Below are 18,129 nucleotides of genomic sequence, written 5' to 3' on the forward strand. Positions count from 1 at the left end.
GCAGGGGCCAAGGTAGAGTCGGCAAGGAGTCTGCAGCCCAGAAGACACCAGCGTGACGCCTGGCCAGGCCAGCCAGGCAGGGGGTGACCCTTACATTGATGGTTCACTCCTCCGCCAGGCTGGCTCTGGGGTGACGGGGAGGGGGTAGAAGAATAGAGGTCCCCAGGCCAGTGAGGAGGCCCCATCACCACAGGGACAGTCCGAGGGCCTGACGAGCAGACAGGTGGTACAGCACAGCCCAAGGACTCCTTGGAGGTGGAGGCACCTGCACCCGAGGTTCTGAAGACCAGGTCAGATTCGGGGAGTAGAGGGGGAGGCTGGGAGAAGGAGCAGCCTAAGTAGAAGGTGGGAGGCTGGACAGGCACAAGGCGGCTGGTGGGGCTGGATGGGTGCAGGTCAAGGAGGCCCAGAAATGAGGCTGCAGAAAGCTCGGTCCAGGACAGGGGGCTTCGAATGCCAGGCTGTGGGGCTCAGGCTTGGCCTGAGGGCTGCGGAGAGCCACGGAAGGGTTTAAAGTAGGAGAGTGACCGGGTTGACTTGTGCCTTGTGAAGGTCAAGAATGACTTGGGAAGCTGCAGAAGCGGGATTCAGGGAACAGAGGGCAGAGGGACCAGCTAGGGGCCTCGATGGGCCTTCAGTGCAGCTCTGATTTGGGACGAGGGTGGTTGAGCAGGGTAGGTGGGCTCCAAGTCTCTGCCTCTGTGACCTCCCATGAGACCCAGCCACCAGCTGCCCCTCCTCCCCCAGAATTTGCCTCTAGGCTTCCTGGGAGAGCTTCAAGTCCGACCCCGCTCCGGGCATCTGGAGCTGACCCCACCTTCCGAACCTCTGCCAGGAGAAAGGGTTCCTCGGGCAGCAGGGCTTGCTGATGCCGGGAGACACAGGAGTCCAGCCTCTGCTCCCAGGTTCCTAGACAGACCTGGGCTGGCCCAGGCTCCCCGCCTGGGAGCTGTGTGGCTTAAGGCAAGACCCTGTCCCTCTCTGAGCCTGTTTCCTCATGTATGAAATGCAGTGAACGACACCCTGCCACTTTATCGTCATGGGGATCTGACGTGTGTCGGGCATTGGGCTGAGCACGCAATGGGTGCTTACTAAGTGTGAGCTCTTCCCAGCCAAGGTAGGCCAGCTTGTCCTTCCCCCACACTCCCTGGAGACAGAGCCCGGAGCACGGCAGGCTGGGCACAGCTGGAATGGCTTTCTTCATCACCACACCTGCCCCTGCTGGGCACTGGGGGACACCAGGGGTGGGGTGGGGGGGCAGTGGGTGGAGGGGATGGCCGGCTCCTGTGACAATGCTCCCTGCCGTTGGGCTGGTCTGCGGGCAGGGTCCCCGAGTCCTGGCACCAGGGGAGGACAACGACCTGTGGCCAGGGTGGGGCTGATAAGGCCCCCATCAATCACCTGAGCCTGCCCCTCCCTCAGTGGGGCCTCCTTCCAGCAGCTCAGTGGCCTCTGGGAGAGGAAGGTAGGCCTCAGAGGACCCCCTGCATGTCTGACCCCCGCACAGACATCTCGCTGGAGGGCATGAGGGGGTGGATAGGGGTCTGGGTCCTGCCCATCCTGGTGTCAAACTGAGGCCTGGGGAGAGGCCGTTCCTGCCCACTATCACCCAAGAGTCAGGTGCTGGCTCCAGCCTGGCCTTTGTCCCCATGGTGGGGGGTGACCTGGGGATGGGGGTGTCTCAGCCTCTGGTTGGTCAGTGACTTCAGCAGGTCCTGCCCTTCTTTGGGCCCCAGTTTCTTCAAGGTCAAAGTGAGACCTTGCTGGCCCCCCACCATCTCCAACCCCTCTTAACACAATGGGGTGGGTGGGAGGTTCCAGCAAGCCAAGAAGTTTCTCTCCTTTCTCCCACCCCTAGCTTTACCTAAAGGCAGAAAGTCAAACACAGCCAGGCTGGGCGGAAAGGGGGTGGGGTGTGGGCAGAGCCTGGGGGAGCCTGGGTGGTGAGGGCCCCGCTCGGGGTGGGTCAGGGGCAGCCCTTGTTCTGCACCCCCATGCCCTGGGGACCCCCTCCCCACCCTCTGTCGGGGAGGGGCCAGAGCATACCTCTCTGGGTGGTGGGGAGGAGATGCAATGGGTGAGAAACAGCTTGGGAACCTCCAGCCCCTGGTTAAATATAGAAGCATGGCCCCTCCCACAGCCTTCCCTGCAGGCTGCAAGGCCCGATAAGCCCCCGGTGGCCTAGGCCAGCCCCCTCCGGCCTGACCCCACCTCCCTCCAGTTCTGAGACACCCAGGGAAAAGGCATGGCCTCCCACGGGGGTCCCTGAGCTCCGCTTTGAGCAGAAGCAGTTAGGCCTGATGGCTGAATGGGGGTGAGCTGAAGGATGGGGTGGGGGGCAGTGAGTGGCTTGTGGAGGGGGTGGGCATTTTAGCCTCAGGACCTAAGGTCCAGGAAGTCCTGGACGTGGTTTCTGGGCCCAGCCCCGGGGACTGTGGGCTGCGGGTCGGGCTGTGCCCCAGAACCCACGCGTTCAGTTCCCTCTCCAGCTCCGATGGGAGGGTCTGGCCTGGCAAAGCCGGTGAGGTGGGCCTGGAGGAGACCTTCTTGGAAGATGGTGTCAGGGAAGGTTTCCTGATGGAAGCAGCTGTCTGTGTCTGCAGAAGTAGCTGCAGCCTGGCACAAAGACGGCTCTGGCCATGGGAGCGGCCTGGTGACATTTCCTTTTTGACAGCCCTGGGGTCACCTCCTGGGGAAAGCTTCCCTGACTAAGCTACTGGGCCCCAGCACATCCCACAGGGCTCTCATGGGTTTCTGTGTCTGCTCCTGGGGGCTAGGCACCCCCCAGGGCTTCCTGAGCCTCCTTTTCGCCCCCAGCTCTGCTGCCGCCAAGATGCCGTCGCCTCAGACAGTGGCCTCTGGGCCGGAGCTGCACAGCCCCAGGGAGCCTGCGGGACCCCGGATCCCAGCTCAGGGCACTCGGAAGGCAAGCAGTGAGGATACGTCCAGCGCCCATCGTGAGGGCTTGAGGCCTGGCCTGGGCACCCTTCGGCGGGCCTTCTCAAAGGCAAGCCAGCGGGCTTCGGGCTGCGCCCCCCAGGAGGACCCAGGCCTGCTCAGGCGCAGCTCCCGCCTCTTGTTCCGGTCTTTACGGCGTGCTCGGGACGAGGGCCCGGCTGCTGACCAGACCCAGGCTACCACTGGGCCAGGGGTGGCCCATGGCCGGGAGGCGTCCTCAAGGGCCATGGACGGTGTCAGCCCGCAGTCATCCACTGGGGCGGGGCCTGCGGAACTAGAAGGTGAGGGATTCCTCACCGCTAAGCAGGGGAGGAAACCGAGGCCAGAGAGGGGGGCAGTGGGGCCTAGGCTTCCTGACAGGCTCTCCTCCCTAGCTACCCCAAACCCCTGCCCCTGTACAATCTCAAGTTAAATTCTTCCAACATTCCAACAAGGGCAGCTGAGAAAAGTGAGGCTCAGAGAGGTTAAGTGACTTGCCTCAAGTCTCACAGCTGGGAAGTGGAAAAATGGGATGTGAACCCAGATCTGCAGGACCCCCGGACTCCACAGGCTTCCACAGCCTGGCTCCTGGCCAAACCAGAGTGGTGGAGAAGGCACTGGCCCTCTCAGATCACAGCGTCACAGAGGGTGCCTGTGAGCCATGGGGCAGAGGAGAGGTCAGAGGGCTGCCCAGGAGAGGACACATTGGAGTAGGGCCCTGAAGGGGGAATGTAGGTGAAGGTAGAGCGCTCCTAGGGGCTGGAAGTTGGCCCAGAGCAGGGAACAGCAAGAAGTGCTGAAGCTGGACACTGCGGCAGGAGCCTGGGCATGCCCACCCTGAGCTCTGACCCCATTGGACCTGCAGTCAGGACCGTACTTGAAGCCACCAGGTCCAGTTCTGTAGAGCTGGGAGTGGGAATGGGAGTGGGGGAGGGGGAAGGCAGGGGCTGATCCCAATTGCTGTTCTGAGCCAGGCTTGGGACCTGGGGTTCTGCCTCTTCAAAGGTGATTCCAGAGGACACAGGGCACCTGGGGCTGTCGCTCCTGGAGCAGGCCTTCAGATGCAGCTCTGGGGCCCGGCAGCCCGGCTCCGGATGTGTGGGATCGGGGCCGACAGGCCTAGCTGAGGCGTCCCCCTCATTGCCCCTCTTCTCACCTGACCTCGCAAAAGACAAATCTGTGGCTGACCTCATCACGGAGCGGAAACTGCTGGCGGCCTTCGAGCAGCTGCGGCACCTCGAGACTCAGCTAGTGGCCGAGAAAGCCTCGCGCACCTTCGAGCAGGACCCCACGGGCTTTGCGCGGCGCGCCATGGACCTGTGCCTGCACTACGACGGGCTGGCTGCGGAGATCGGCGCCATCGTGCTCGAGACCCTGGGCCCGGACGGCGTGGACGCGGCCGTGCTCGCGGAGCTGGCCCGCGTGGTGCGCGCGGAAGAGGAGGCCCACCCAGAGCCCCCTGCAGACGGCGACTTTCTGTGCACGCCGCGCCACTGGCGCCAGCACTGGGAGGACGCGGTGCGCCGGAGCGCGCGTGAGCGCGTGCAGCAGGTGAGCGCAGGGGAGGCCCCGGGGGCAGCCGAGGGTGCCTCCGGCTTGGCCCAGCTTCTGGCCGAGCTCGGCCGCTTGGTTCGCCGCGACCTGCAGAAGGTGCAGCTGGAGGTGCACCCGGCTTACGCGGCCGCCGGCTATCCCGCGTGGGAGGCCTACCTGCGCGCCTTCCACGGCGCAGTGGCCCAGCGCCTCCAGGAGCTGGCGCACGACGCCCATGGCTGCGAGCAGCTCTACGTCCTGCTGGACTGGGCCTCCAATGTCTACAGCAGGTGAGGCCCCAGCCAGGACGCCATGAGGGGCAAGGAGGGGCTGGAACTGCCCACGCGAGAGGCCTTCAGGAACCTGCTCTAAAGAGCACAGGGCACCTTTCTTCCCCTTTTCCTCCCCGGAGAGTGCTGGCGATATCCAGGAGGCTTCGACATTCTCTCCTCTCCGTTCTAGACCATGGTGCTCTCCCGAGAGGGGAGGGGGCCATCCAGCCGCCGGTTCCTGAAGCTGGAAAGCATCCGGGTGGGGGGCGGGGGTTGCTTATGAGGCAGGGAGCCCAGTTAGGCACAAGCTAGTCCACAGGGTGCCTCTGAGTGAATTAGCAACGGGCACCCCTCCAGGCAGGACACAACCGTGGGCTCACAGCACTTGGCGTGAGTTGGCTTTCAGCCCCACTCTCGCTTTGGATGGACACCTGGGTTCAGGGCTCTGCAGAACGTCGTGGGGTGGGTCACCTCCCCCGCTGAGCGCTCCCCAGCCCCACGGGCAGACAGGCAAGCCGGAGGAGGGCGCCAAAGTTCTGGGCTCCTTAATAGGCCCTGTGGCCTCAGACAAGTACCCGCCCCTGTCTGGGCCTCCCTAGTGTGGACAGGGTAGTGGCTGGTCCCTGAGCTGCATGGTCCTGGGGGCGTTTAGAGTTCAGTCTTGGGTGTACCCTGACCGTGAGGGTAGTGGTCACCCGAGGCAACCTGGTCAAGGTCCACCTGGACGGCCCTCTTTACGCAGTCTGCATGCACAGCTGGTCGCTGAGGGTAACAGGAAGTCCTGCAGTCAGAAGCCGCGGGGAGGGGTGTCTCGATGGAAACCTGGAGGGCGCGGTGGGGGCTGAGGGGCTGAGCCCAGATTCGGGGCCCTCACGGTGATGGCGTTAGGCTTTGAGCCTATCCAGAGGGGAGTAGGGGCAGCCGCTGCCCCATCAGAGTTCTGCTCAGAACTTCAGGCTCCACCCTGCCTTCCAGTCCTGATTTCCTGGGCTCCCAGGACCTGGCTCTGCCCTCGGAGCCGCTGCCCCCACTCCTGGCACCCGATGTGTGGGCCCGACTCGAGAGCGACTACACCAGCTTCCTGGAGGTAAGGGCCACGAGGGGCCAGGCCGGAGGGGGCGGAGTCCAGGTTGAGTGTGGCCGCCGCCGCCCCACTGCAGGGAGGCTCCGTGCCCTCAGGCATGGGCCTGTGCACCAGCAGGGTGGCCCCTGTCTCCAAGGGTGCGTGACGGGGCTCTGGGCTCGGGAGGTAGGGGACCTCCTTCCTGGGAGGGTCTCACCGCGGCCCCTTCCTTACCCCGCACAGACCAAGATCGCGAGCTGCTTCGATGGCATCCTGCAGGTAGAACAGAGTCGCTGGGTGGCTGCCGAGGCCCCCGACGTGCTGCAGGGCCACTACCATACGCCACTGTCCATCGACGTACACATGGTGTGCCCAGAAGGAGGGACACGTGTTTGGGCCTCAGGCGGTAGAGACACCCAGAGCTGTAAAATACAGTCATAACCGCCTCCCCGTTAGACGGGAGCTTGAGGCCCCATATGGGGCTGGATCAGAGGCCCTCGGGTTGCCTGGCCAAGCTGGGAGCGCCAGGCCACAGCTCCCAGCTTAGCAGGCGGCCCTGTGGGTGGGGGGAGTTGGGACGGCTGACCTCGAGGCTGGGGCCGCTGGAAGTTGCAGGCGAGACGTCGAGGAAGGGCAGGGAAGGCTGGAGACATCACGGGGCCGCGAGGTGGGGGGCTGGGGGCATCGGGACTGAGGGCTCAGATGCGCCTTCAGCGCATGGCATCGCTCTCAGCTCGTGGCAGAGCACGTGAAGGCAGCTGGCGCCATCTCCGCGGAGCTGGAGGCCACCACCTTGCAGATCTGCACGCGGGCCCTTGGCCTCTTCCTGCCCAGGTAGGGGCGCACCTTGGGCCGGGGTGTGGTGGGTGGAGTGGCCAGGGTGTGGACGGTGGTCGTCCCTGGGGAGGGCCCATCCTGTTGGCTCAGTGTCCGAGATCCCCGGACAAGCCTCATCGTAAGGCCAAAGGGAGGGCGGACGCGAGGTCATAGAAGCCAGAAAGAGTTTCCAAGACCTCTGCGTACCTCTCCGCCAGGTTTGAAAAGGCTTTCCTGGAGTCGGGGGCGGTGAGCGAGCCTAACCTGTGCGCCAACATCAATGCCTGCGAGGAGTTCAGGTGGGTTTATCTCGCTCCTCCGCAGGGGCGGTGCCGAGCACGGCCGGCAGGGGGCGCGCAAACTGAGGGAACCGGGACCGGGAAGGCTACCGCGGCGGCCTCAGGCGGCCTTCCCAGGAGGCCTCCAGGGATAGCTCGCCTCTCCGCCTCCGTCTCCGCTGTGGGGTCCTGTCTCGGCCCCGCAGAGCTGAGGCCCTGGAAGGGATGCGGGGAGTTTCAAGGCCGAGCAGAGGCCAAGAAGCCCTCCCTGACACTCCCCCCCCAGGCTTTGCTCGTGCTGGGGCCTGGGTTTATCTACCCCCAGAAGGCAGAGGCCCCCCCGTGGGCTGGCACTGGCTGTCCCCCTTCTGTGCCAAGCGTTAGTGTCCCCCCCACTTAAGAGGCATCAGCTGCTGCAGCGCGAGGGTGGGGTCCCCATGTACAGATGGGAATGTGGAGGCTCAGAAAGGAAGTGCCACTCGTCCACGGTCACACAGACAGTACATGCTGGATCTGGGACGTGAACAAGGTCTGTGTGAACCCAAAGCCTGACCACGCTGAGGCACTGCTTCTATAACACTCTCTTGTCCCTAATCTGTGCCAGACTGGCCCTGGGCACGGGGAACCCTGGGGTTCAGCCCCAGGGAACATTCTCTGTTCCTTGGTAGGCAGCCTCTGGCCAAGCCCCTGATGGAAATTTAGCCTGCCTTTCTGTGTCCCTGGGCTGGGGACCGGGCAGAGCCTGGCCCTCGGTTTACTCAACAGTGAAATGGGGACATTATAATATTTGGAGAGGCAGTTATGAGGCTCAAAGGAGGGGCCCCTGTGTCAGGAATGGCTGCGCTGCACTGTTCTGTCACCAAGAGGGGTGCAGGTTCGGCTCAGTGCTGCCAAGGGGAGCTCTGCCATGCAGTGGGGCCACCACCACTCCACTGCCCTGCCCCTCTATGACCTGGGGCATAGTGCCGTCCCCTCACTTGACTCTGCTCCCAGGGCTACTACACTGTGCAGCCCCAGGGGTCTGCCCGTCACATTATAGTCTAAGTGAATGGCGTTGGTGTGGCACCAGTCTTCATGGCAGTATGCCAGGCGTTGACCCCAGCCTGTTCCCCCTTGCTCACTTTGTCCCCTATCCTGGCCCCTCCCCAGAACTCATCTTCTGGCCAGGTTCCCAGGAAGTCTTGAAGAGCTGGAGAAGCCCCTGGTGGCTGCCACCTGCGCCTTTCAGAAGCGGCTGCTCCAGGGCTTGCAGGGTGATGTGCAGGTGAGGGGAATGGGCCCTTCTCTCCCCACTTTCCATGCCCAGCAGGTGCCCCCTGTGTCCTGGAGCCTGGAAGCCCAAGTCACGGCATTCATTTACCGTGGGGGCAGTGCTGGGGTGGTGTGTCGGGGGACTGGCGGGGGACCCAGACAAGTTCCCAGTCTCAGAGTGGGTGTGTCCAATGAACTCCTCCTCGTCCGGCCCCTCAAGCCCCCCCAGGACTCCCCAAGCAAGGCCTGGCTAGAGGCTCAAACTCAAACTCAAACTCTGCCTACTGGGGCTCCAGGCCTGGAGGAGGCAGTCCCTGGGAAAGGCCTAGTGACATAATTTGTGGCAGGAGAGGGAATGTCACCAAGGTACCGTAGAGAGGGGGTCAGATAGCTCCCCAGAATTTCTTCCTGTTGACAGATTGTCCCTTGGCCTGAAACACCCCTGTCAGGAGCCATGCACGGGGCTCCCAGGGGAGGGTCTAGTGCGTGGGGAGGACACCTGGCTAGAAGACTCCTGACCCCCTCTGCCCCCAGCCGCTCTTCAAGGTCCTGTGCACCAAGGCCTGGCTGACACAGGACGTGCTGCAGCCCCTCCTGGACAAGGTGGTGGCATTCGCCGGCCACCTCGAGCATGTGGTCCCGCCCCGGGCGCAGGTATGGGGGGGGCGAGCTGTGGTGGGGGCATGCCCAGGGCCCCTACTGTTGACCCTGACCCAGACTCCCGCTTTGGCCGCCCAGGAGACTCTGCAGGAGGTACACCGTTACGTCGTCCGCGAGTACCTGGCGCAGGCGCTGAGGCCCCGCGAGCGGTTCCGGGGTGTGGAGCGCGTGAGTGGCTCCCAGAAGATGGGCCTGGACGCCCAGGCCATTGGCAACACCTTCCAGGGCCTGGTAGGAGCACTGTCTGGCTGCCCGGAGTGCCGGCCTCCTCGGGGGGCCTCCAGCGTGGGGACCCTCCACTAGCACCCCCCATTCTCATTTCCGCTCGCCCCTGTAAGAGCCCCTGCGGGGCAGGCTTTGTCGGAAGTGATTCTGCGCACTCTTCCCCAGCCGAGCGGGGCTGGTGGGGACGACACTTTGCATACGTTTGCGTTCATTTGCATGTAGTTTGTGGGGTGTGTGGGGAAGGGATGAGGGTCGCAGCCCCGTCTGATGGGCGGGAACTATGGAAGACCTCTCCTGAGCCCCTGACCCTGAGCAGTTCGAGAGTCTGCTCCCTCCACATACACCTCTTATCTGGGCTGCTGGTCCCCCACCCGCTGTACGACTCCAGGCAGGACTTGCCCGCGGGGCCTCGGTTTACCCATCCGAGCAGATTCTGGAAGACACCTCCGTGCTCTATCGTGGGAGAGGGAAGATGACTATTGAGCTGCGACTGGGTCCACGGTGCCGAGGCCCGCGTCCCCTTCCGCGATGCAGGAGGCAACCCAGTGGGACCGCGGTGGTGGCTTCAGGAGGGCTCTACGGGGCTCTAATGGATGGGCTGCCGGCAGGCGCGGCAAGGGGGTTCCGGGGGGGGGCCGGTGGCCCACCCCGCACGCGTCTCCCTGTGTCCGTAGGGCTCTGAGGCTACTTGGTTGGGCCGAGCTATCCCGTGCGTGGCGGACATACTGGGCGAGACTTACAAAGACGACATCCGGCGGCACCTAGAGACACTCATCCGGAGCTACCCCGACATCAGGTCCGTTCCCCACTAGATTCTGGCGGGCCCCGCGGGGCCCTGGGGTCAGGGGACTCGTGCCTGCAGAAGTGTCCCTGCGGCTGCAGGTGGGCGGGCGACGAGCCTGAGGGCGGCGCGAGCTGGTTCGGGGGAGGGGGGAGGGGAGGGGGAGGGGCTCGGACTAGCGCCGGCCTGAGTGCGCAGGTGCAGGCGCAGCAGCTAAGGGCCCCCGGCCTTCAGGCTGTGGCGGGGCCTCGTGGGATCGGGCCTGCCCTTCCTTCGTGGTCTATTCTCACCATCCTCATTCAGTCCTGTGGTGAGATGGGGAGACACGTCCCCACCCCTGGAGTCTGAAGGGAGTGGGAGACCCTCCTCCCGTGTCTGATGGTGGGGACACGTCCCTCCCCCGGGAGGCTGAGGGGAGGCCGCTGCCCCCACCCTTGGGAGAAGGCTCTTTCCGGAAGCCCCAGACCTGGCCAGGAGGAAGGAGGCTTTGATCCCGGGTGTGTGATGGGACGGGGCGGGGGGGCGGTGGTGGTGGTGGGGGGGTGGTGGTGGTGGTGGTGGTGAGTCATGGTACCCATGGAAATCCCAGCCCGAATTTCTCCATGGCCTTGGAGATTCCAGGGTGGGGAGACTGCAGAAAACCCCCGGCCTAGCTCCTTCCTGGACCCACCGCCTTGCCCTGCACCCCGACCCCCCGGGGAGAATTCCAGGCCCCCAGTCCTCAGTGACCACCCCTCCCCTCCAAGCGCCCGAGGTTCCCCTTCTGGCCCGTCCCTGTTTTCCTGCCCTGGGCTGGCCTGCCCTCCCTAGCTTGTGGGGTGGTGCTTCGAGCTTCTTGGGGTGCTCGGGAGGGGAGGGGGAGCTCCTGACACCACTGGGCGCAGGCCTCCCACCCCCATGCTGCCTCTCTGCTTGCTGCCTGGCTGTGGCTCCCTGCACAGGGCTGGAAGCAGGAGGCCCTGACTCCTTTCTGAGGCCAGCGGCTCCCCCGGCCCCGCCCCCGCCCCCGTGTGGCCGCATTGCTGCATCCTTCAATCCACTAGGTTTCTTGAACCTCTGCGTAGGCCACAGAGGCCTGCCCTCCTGGCTCTACGTGGCTTCGCACCCCTCAAGGCCCAGCCACCTCTTCCAGGAGCACGGCTCCTCCAGGTTCATTCTCAGTCTCTCTGAGACCAGGCTCCAGGAATGCTGGGTGCACTCATACTTCCAGCCCAAGCCCCCAGGGTTCTCCTCACCTCGGGGTCTGGGGTGTCACTGAAGCTGCTGGGTCTGCAGTGAGGGTCCGCGTGTCTCTGCAGGCGGGACCACGTGCTGGCCATTCTAGCGCTGCGCCGACTGGGCCACCGTCGGAACCAGCACCTCCTGACGCATGCCCAGGACCTGCTGAGGGCCGTGGCCGAGGCAGGGGGCCCCGGCGCTGCTGGGGGCCACGTGCTCTTCGAGGAGATCGAGGTGCCCACCTCCATGGATGTGCTAATCACCTGCATCTAGTGCTCCTGGGCCTGAGAGGGGCCGACCCCAGGTGGAGGGTTGGCCACCTTCCCCCAGGCACTGAACCCCAAGTCAGGAGCCCATGGTTGTGGAATTCCCATCCTCAGCCACACATGGCTGGTGACCAGAATGAACAGCCATGAGAGGCATCTCAGGCATTTGCGGGGGAGGGTTCGGGCGTGTCAGAAGTTCCCATCGGTACTGCCCACCCAGGAAGGCCTCCCTGCCTAACTGTCCAGCGCCACCCCAGTCTGAAAGTGAAGAACAGAGTATTTATTTTTAAAATAAACATGAATGAAAATGGTGTCTCCCTAAGGAGGGGCAGGCCAAGTTGACTTCAGGCAGGAGGTCTGGGTTCCCATGCGCCCAGGGTCCAGCCAGAAGTTCCGTGGTGACTCCATTTGGTGATGGCTGTTTCCTGCTCACTGTACCAATGGGGAGACTGAGGCAGGTCTAGAACTGGGAAGGCCCACCCCTGTGGCTGCAGAGCAAGCCAGGCTTTGACCCCGGGCCCCCAGTGCCGCGCGCCTAGTGAGCTTTGCCCAGCGGGGTGAGCGCTGCTCTGCCCCGTTTTAAGCAGGCCTGGGCCCTGGGAGACAAGAAAAGGCCAAGCCTTGTTCTGCAGCTTGAGGTATTTGGGTTAGTTGTGAGAGGAACTTCCCAGCAGTGAGAGTTGTATGCTGTGGCAGGGCAGGTGTCAACCTGGAGTGTGTGTATGAGGGGTTGCCCCTGCAGGTCTTGGCTCTGGCCGTGGCGCTGCAAGGAGATCACCCCGCTGCGCCCCCGCGCACGCCCCTCCTCATTCTCCTCTCACAAAAAGTTGGCACTGAAATTGGGCTCCAGCCTGCAGTTGAGGCTGCTCTGGAACCCATTTGCGTCTGTAACCTCGGGCTTGCCAGGAAGGCTGAGCTCTGAGATGGGGAGACTGACAGGATGCGGCCGGAGGCAGCGATAGGTGCCTTTCCCCCCAGTCCCTTTTCGGGGTCCCGGGGGGAGCAGGAACAGGTGCCAGCGGCAGCCTGTTCCATGGGGGCAGCTGGCCAGGGGTGGGGCAGGCCGGGGGCCGAGGGAGTGTCCAGATCTTCCCAAGTGGGGAATCCAGCGGGGGTGGGGTGAGCAAGGCAGGAAGGAGGAAGCAGAGAGGATGGGGCTCCCAGGCTCCGGGAACAGGTGCGGGGGCGGGGTGTGTGAGTGCTGACGCTGACAAGCGGTCCTTGTGTCAGTGGGGAAACTGAGGCCAGTGGAGGGTGGAGGTTGGCACTGCTTCACAACAGGCCCCAGCACTGGTGGCCTGGGATCCTCACAGCCAGGGAGAGGGGAGGTATCGGAGGGGCACCTCTTTTCCTAGGGAGGGGCAGGTGATTGACAGGTCAGCCTGACCCCACATGTAAGCCCAGGGGCCGGCAGTGGTCTGGGTGAGAGTCTCAGGCCGGGGTGGTGGTGAGGGTATAGGAAGCCTTGATCTGGTTTGGTCCTGGCCAGGTTCTCCCCTGGGAGCCCCTGCCACCCCCTCCCACATTTGAGTCCCAGTCCCCAGGCCCCTCAGGGAGGCCCCCTCCTGCAGGCCCTGTTCCTCGCCCTGACCCTGGCAGGCCTGACCTTGCCTGAGCCCCTTGGCTGCAGGCTGAGGGTCCTGGGGCTGGGTTTCTAAGCCAGGCTGCAGAGGTGGGAGGGGATTCAGCTCTACCACTTTCCAGCCAGGAGACTGTAGGCAAGTTTCTTCACCTCTCTGTGCCTCAGTTTTTCCAGCTGTGAAATAGGGGTTCTGTCTGTGCCTCCCAGGCCAGGGAGAGTGAAGTTAAGAGCCTGCTGTAAAGCCAGGCGCTGGCCCCACCGTGACCCCATGTTCGCAGGTGTCTGGCCAGGCCACCATCTGCAAGAAAAAGCCGAGAAGAGGCTGGGTGCAGGGGTAGGGGACTCTGTCAGTGAATCCTGAGGTGGATGGTGTCAGTGAGTGGGCAAGGCCCCCCAACAGGAGGCTGGGGAGGGGTGTGGGTCTGAGCAGACTCCTCATGTTGCAGTGGGAAGGATTTAGGCTGAGACCCAGGCCCAGAGACAGGAAGTCAAGGCTTTCCCGGCAGGATCCTCCATGCCCGGTGGGTATGTGTGCCCTGTGGATGTGCCTGTGAGCCCAGCAGAGTCTGGGGGCTGGGGTCAGCTTCCCAAGGCCAAGCTGGGGTGAGCAGGAAGCCAGACGGCAGCTTCTATGGAGGTGCAGCCAGGGAGGCTGCAGACTGGAGGGAGGGCTGAGGCCAGGGGACCCAGGGCTGGCTCAGGTCCAGGGCTCTGGCCATTGGCTGTTCTGCCCCGGGCTTGGGGGCTGTGCTCAGGACCCCCCTGCCCACCAGGTCCCATGAGGCCTTGCGAAGGGCCAGAGTGCTTCCGTGGCCATCCTGTTGTCCAGGCCAAGCATGGGGGGAGGGGGCTGGCTCTCAGAGCTTCTTCCGGACTTGTGAACCATGTTGACTGGCTGATAAGGAAATGTGTGTGCTTGTGTGCATGTGTGTGTGTTCATATGTGTGTGCGCTCCTGGAATGTGCCAGCCCCTGTCAGTGCCCGGGCCTTGCCTGGTGTCTGTGCTCCCCTGTGCAGCAGGACATCCTGTTTGCCCCTAGATCTCGGGTCCTGGGCCCTACCTCTGACCCCTGGTCGCACCTCTGCCTGGCCACTCCCTCCCCCCGCACGGCCCCTTACTCCTCCCGCTTCGGCTCAGCTTGGCTTCCCCCAGTGCCCATGTTTCCTGGGGCTCCTTCATGGACTAAGGGTCACGTCTGGTCTCTGGCCCTGAGCCTGTGGGTCCTTGATGAGGCTGGAGGGCAGTGAAAGTGTGTGGGGGCCGCCTGCCCAAGGCAGGGTGCTCGGGTCCGAGGACAGGATGAACCCAGCCTGATTACCCAAGGACAGCCTGGGGTGACAGGAGGGACCTGGGTGTCCCCCCTAGCTCCACCTGGACTTGTGCCCTCTGTGGCCCTTCGCCCATGCTTGAGCGTGTTCAGGTCTCAGCACTGCCCTCCCACAGCTGGTGACCTGGGCCCTTTCCCCTCTGAGGCTTGGTCTCCTTATCTGCGATGTGGAAGGGAGCGCCCAGTAGGTGAGGGAACTCAGGGGTAGATGACACCGGCCAAAGAGACCCGGCACCAAGGGCTTGCTGCGAGACGCAGTCATCGTGTCACCTCCGTGTCTACACGGCCTCTCCCTCTTCCTTCCTTGCCTGGTGACCCCGGCCCCTTCCTTCCAGGCCCTGGACCACATGGGGCCCCTAGACACAGGGGCAGCACCCTCAGCGGCTAGGATGTGGTCCTGGCGGGGCCCCTCAGCACTGCCCTGGCGGGGAGAGGAGCTGCGGGGTCCCCGGGGCCACTCTCCGTCCCCTCCCTTCCTTTGCTACCCCTGAGTCCTTTAGGCAACTCCAGCAGGTCAGAGGCCCCGCCCACCAAGGTCAGTGTCTGCCCACTGTCCATCCTCGGCCCAGGGGGAGGAGATGGGATGGTCCTTCCCCAGCCAGTCGGTGCAGAACACTGGGCAGTGGGCCTGTGCCAGGCACTGCGATCAGATGATCGGAGGGGGCTGCTGACGAGGGCTGAGCCACAGAGCTCCAGGTCTGGGGGAATCAGGCCCGCTGGGTGACAGCGCAGGGCCCTTTTTGGCGGAGTTGCTGGGAGCCGTCACACCCCCGTGGCTGAGTGCCTCTAGGGACTCAGGGCAGCCTCCCTGGGCCCCTGCTCTAGTGAAATGCTTGCAGCGGACTGATACTTCGACAGGTCACACCCACCTCTGGGTCCACTCCTCTCCTGGGACCCATGGGGTCATTACAAAACCCTTCATCCTTCCAGGGATTCCCATCCTCTGGGTGCACATACACCCACCCGCTCATTAGCGGCTTTTAAAATGCATTTGTTGGGACTTCCCTGGTGGTCCAGTGGCTGACTCCGCACTCCCAATGCAGGGTGCCCGGGTTCGATCCCTGGTCAGGGAACTAGACCCCACAGGCAGGCTGCAACTAAGAGTCCACATGCCGCAACTAAAGATCCCATGTGCCACAGCTAAGGCCCGACCCGGTGCAGCCGAATGTTTAATAAATAAATGAATGTTTAAAAAAATAAAAATAATAAAATGCATTTGTTAAATGTTTTCTTTTTTTTTTTTTTTTTGCAGTATGTGGGCCTCTCACTGCTGTGGCCTCTCCCGTTGCGGAGCACAGGCTCCGGACGCGCAGGCTCAGCAGCCATGGCTCACGGGCCCAGCCGCTCCGCGGCATGTGGAATCTCCCCGGACCGGCGCACGAACCCGTGTCCCCTGCATCGGCAGGCGGACCTTCAACCACTGCGCCACCAGGGAAGCCCAAATGTTTTCATTTTTAACCTTAATGTTTTAGTGATACATTCACATAGCTCAAAATTAAAAAGGTACAAAAAGGATATACAGTGAACGTCTCCTTATTCCCATCTCCCTGTGTCCTTCCCCAGAAACAATGAGGGCTCCTTATAGGACCCTTGAGTTTGTAAGAAGCAATATACATGGCTATACACATGGATATATACACGGATAGTGGGCTGTATACACGGAACATCCATGGGATAGTGACATTTCAGGCATTGGTGAAGCACCTGCTTTTGCTGGAGGGAGTTGTGTTGGGGGGACGGCAGTCTTTCCTGAGCCCTGTGAAAGCAGACGGTAGAGAACCTAACGCTCTTAGGTTGATAGGATCCCCAAATATTGGACTCTTAGCATGCGGGAAGGAGGAATGCTGTGCAAAGTCCCGCTGTTTCTGGGGTGCGCTGTGTGCTGGCTCTGCACCGTGATTCATGACCTTCCTCCTTCCTAAGGATTCGGCGCGGGGGTTAAGAATTAACCTCTTATTTTATAATAACTTTAAATGGAGTATAATCTGGAAAAATATCGAATCACCACGTTGTAACCTAAAACTAATATAATATTGTAAATCAACTATACTTCAATTAAAAGAAAAAGAATTAGCCTCTGGATTCAGACCTCTCTGGGCCGGGGTCCCAGCTCTGCACCTTCCTAGCTGTGTGACTTTGGGCAGTTACTCTACCTCTCTGGGCTCTATCTCCTGGTGTAAAATTGGGAGCATTACAGGAGAAAATGCTGATGTGCTGGATAAGGGCCTGGCCTGGGGTTTGCACTCCCTCCGAGTAGCAGTTCCTGTTATTTATATGCACTCTCTCCTTGGAGCCTTCCCTGGCAACCCCCTGAGCAAGTGTCTGCTCCATTTCCAGAAGGGATTGGGAGGTCCCAAAGGGTGAAGCAATGTGCCTAAAAACACAGATGTGGGAATTCCCTGGTGGTCCAGTGGTTTCACTGCCAAGGGCCGGGGTTCCATCCTTGGTTGGGGAACTAAGATCCCACAAGCCGAGGCGTGGCCAAAAAACAAAAACAAAAAAACACAGATGTAAGTGGTGGAGTGCCCCAGGGTCCAAGTGGTCCCATGCCCGAGCCCCACCATCATGCCTTCCTTCTCCAAAGTCCAGGAGGGCAGAGCTCCCTGGTATCGGATGAGGAGGCATTCCAACACCCGGATTTGAGGAACTGGTGGGCCCTGTGGCGGTTTGGGGCAGGCTCCCCTGCTCCCCTTCAGCCTTGGCGGGCTCTACACAGCACTGGGATTCCCAGCAGAGCTCCTGCCACGTGACCTGCCTCTGTCACTGGGTGGGACTTTATGAGGAGTAAGGCTGTTTTCCTGGAAATGATGCCGTCTAGGAGAAGGGCCCGCAGGCTGCTGGACCAGGGCAGCCCCGGGTCTGAAGGGCTAGGAGGTGAAGTTGGCCATCTTGCATCACCACTGAAAGCCATTGTGAAAAGCCAGGCCCACTTAGGAAACAGGCCAGGTCACTGGGGCTGGCACGGAAATTCCCTGATGCCCTGGAAGGGCATCCCTCCAGGGGGCCCTCCTGCATTACACTCCTTAGAAGGCCACTGGGGTTAGGGTCCTGCTGCCCAGTGGGCCCTGCTTTCTCCCGAGTGGTCCCACCTCCAGCACGGGAAGTGGGCCAGGCTCATCGAGCACCAGAGGAAGCCTTTCCTCCTCAGGCCTCATTTTCCCCATCTGCCAAACACAGAAAGGAGTGTGAGGTCTAACTTCCTCCTGGGAGGAAGGGAGGGGCTGTTATCAAGTAGATGGCTGCCTGGGGGTTGGGGGGCACTGCCTGTCGGGGTACGCCTGCTCTGATGGGTGCCCCCCTGGGAGGGGCTGGCCTGGGAGGGTGGTGCCTGGTCAGCTGTCCTGGCCATTCCATGGTCCTCAGCGGGGTCAGGAGACTCTGGCCGAGGTCAGGTGCAGCTGCCAATGACCCTGAGCAAGTGACTTCCCCTTTGGGGAAGACTGGGTGGCAGCAGAGATGCCAGCCTGAAGGCCTCAGCTTTTGCATTCACTTACCCCTCCAGGACTCAGTTTCCTCACCTGTCAACAGAGGATCCAATGGCTCTGCCCAGCGCTCTTAGTGAGTGGGACATCCCCAGGAAACAAGAGGCTCCAGGAAGGGTCCCAGGTCAGGTGACCGCCTGAGAAGTGAAGGGAGAAGCAGCGCCGTGAGAGCCAGGGCTGGGGCAGTGGGAAGTGCAAGTCATCTCACAGAGGGAAGTTGGCAGGGCCGTGAGGAGGAGTCCACCGGCGGTCAGCACCGCCCTGCCAGCCAGGTCCTCCTGGTGCCCTCTGGCTCCAGTCCCATCCCCCCGCCAGCTTTTGCACCTGCTGAGCCCTGTGCCAGAACGGGCTCCCTCTGCCTCCCACCCTTCTTCCAGGGAGCTTCGGGAGGGGGAAAGGAGGGAGAACATTAAACACACACCGCCTGCATTATTCTC

General features: G+C 62.5%; 1 protein-coding gene across 1 annotated transcript; it reads left to right on the forward strand.

The window, feature by feature from the left end:
- Positions 1–2,736: 2,736 nt before the first annotated feature.
- EXOC3L4 (exocyst complex component 3 like 4) lies at positions 2,737–16,715 on the forward strand. Its single transcript, XM_089908236.1, has 9 exons — positions 2,737–3,239; positions 4,109–4,760; positions 5,718–6,171; positions 6,539–6,639; positions 6,840–6,920; positions 8,049–8,163; positions 8,685–9,041; positions 9,710–9,831; positions 11,115–16,715. The coding sequence occupies exons 1-9, from the start codon at positions 2,747–2,749 to the stop codon at positions 11,305–11,307; spliced, it is 2,568 nt and encodes an 855-aa protein (XP_089764362.1). The 5' UTR covers positions 2,737–2,746; the 3' UTR covers positions 11,308–16,715.
- The last annotated feature ends 1,414 nt before the right edge of the window (positions 16,716–18,129 follow it).

This window comes from Delphinapterus leucas, chromosome 2 (assembly GCF_059928025.1).
Source record: "Delphinapterus leucas isolate spDelLeu-1000000601 "Yukka" chromosome 2, BTC_Dleu_Yukka2, whole genome shotgun sequence".
Lineage (NCBI taxonomy): Eukaryota > Metazoa > Chordata > Mammalia > Artiodactyla > Monodontidae > Delphinapterus > Delphinapterus leucas.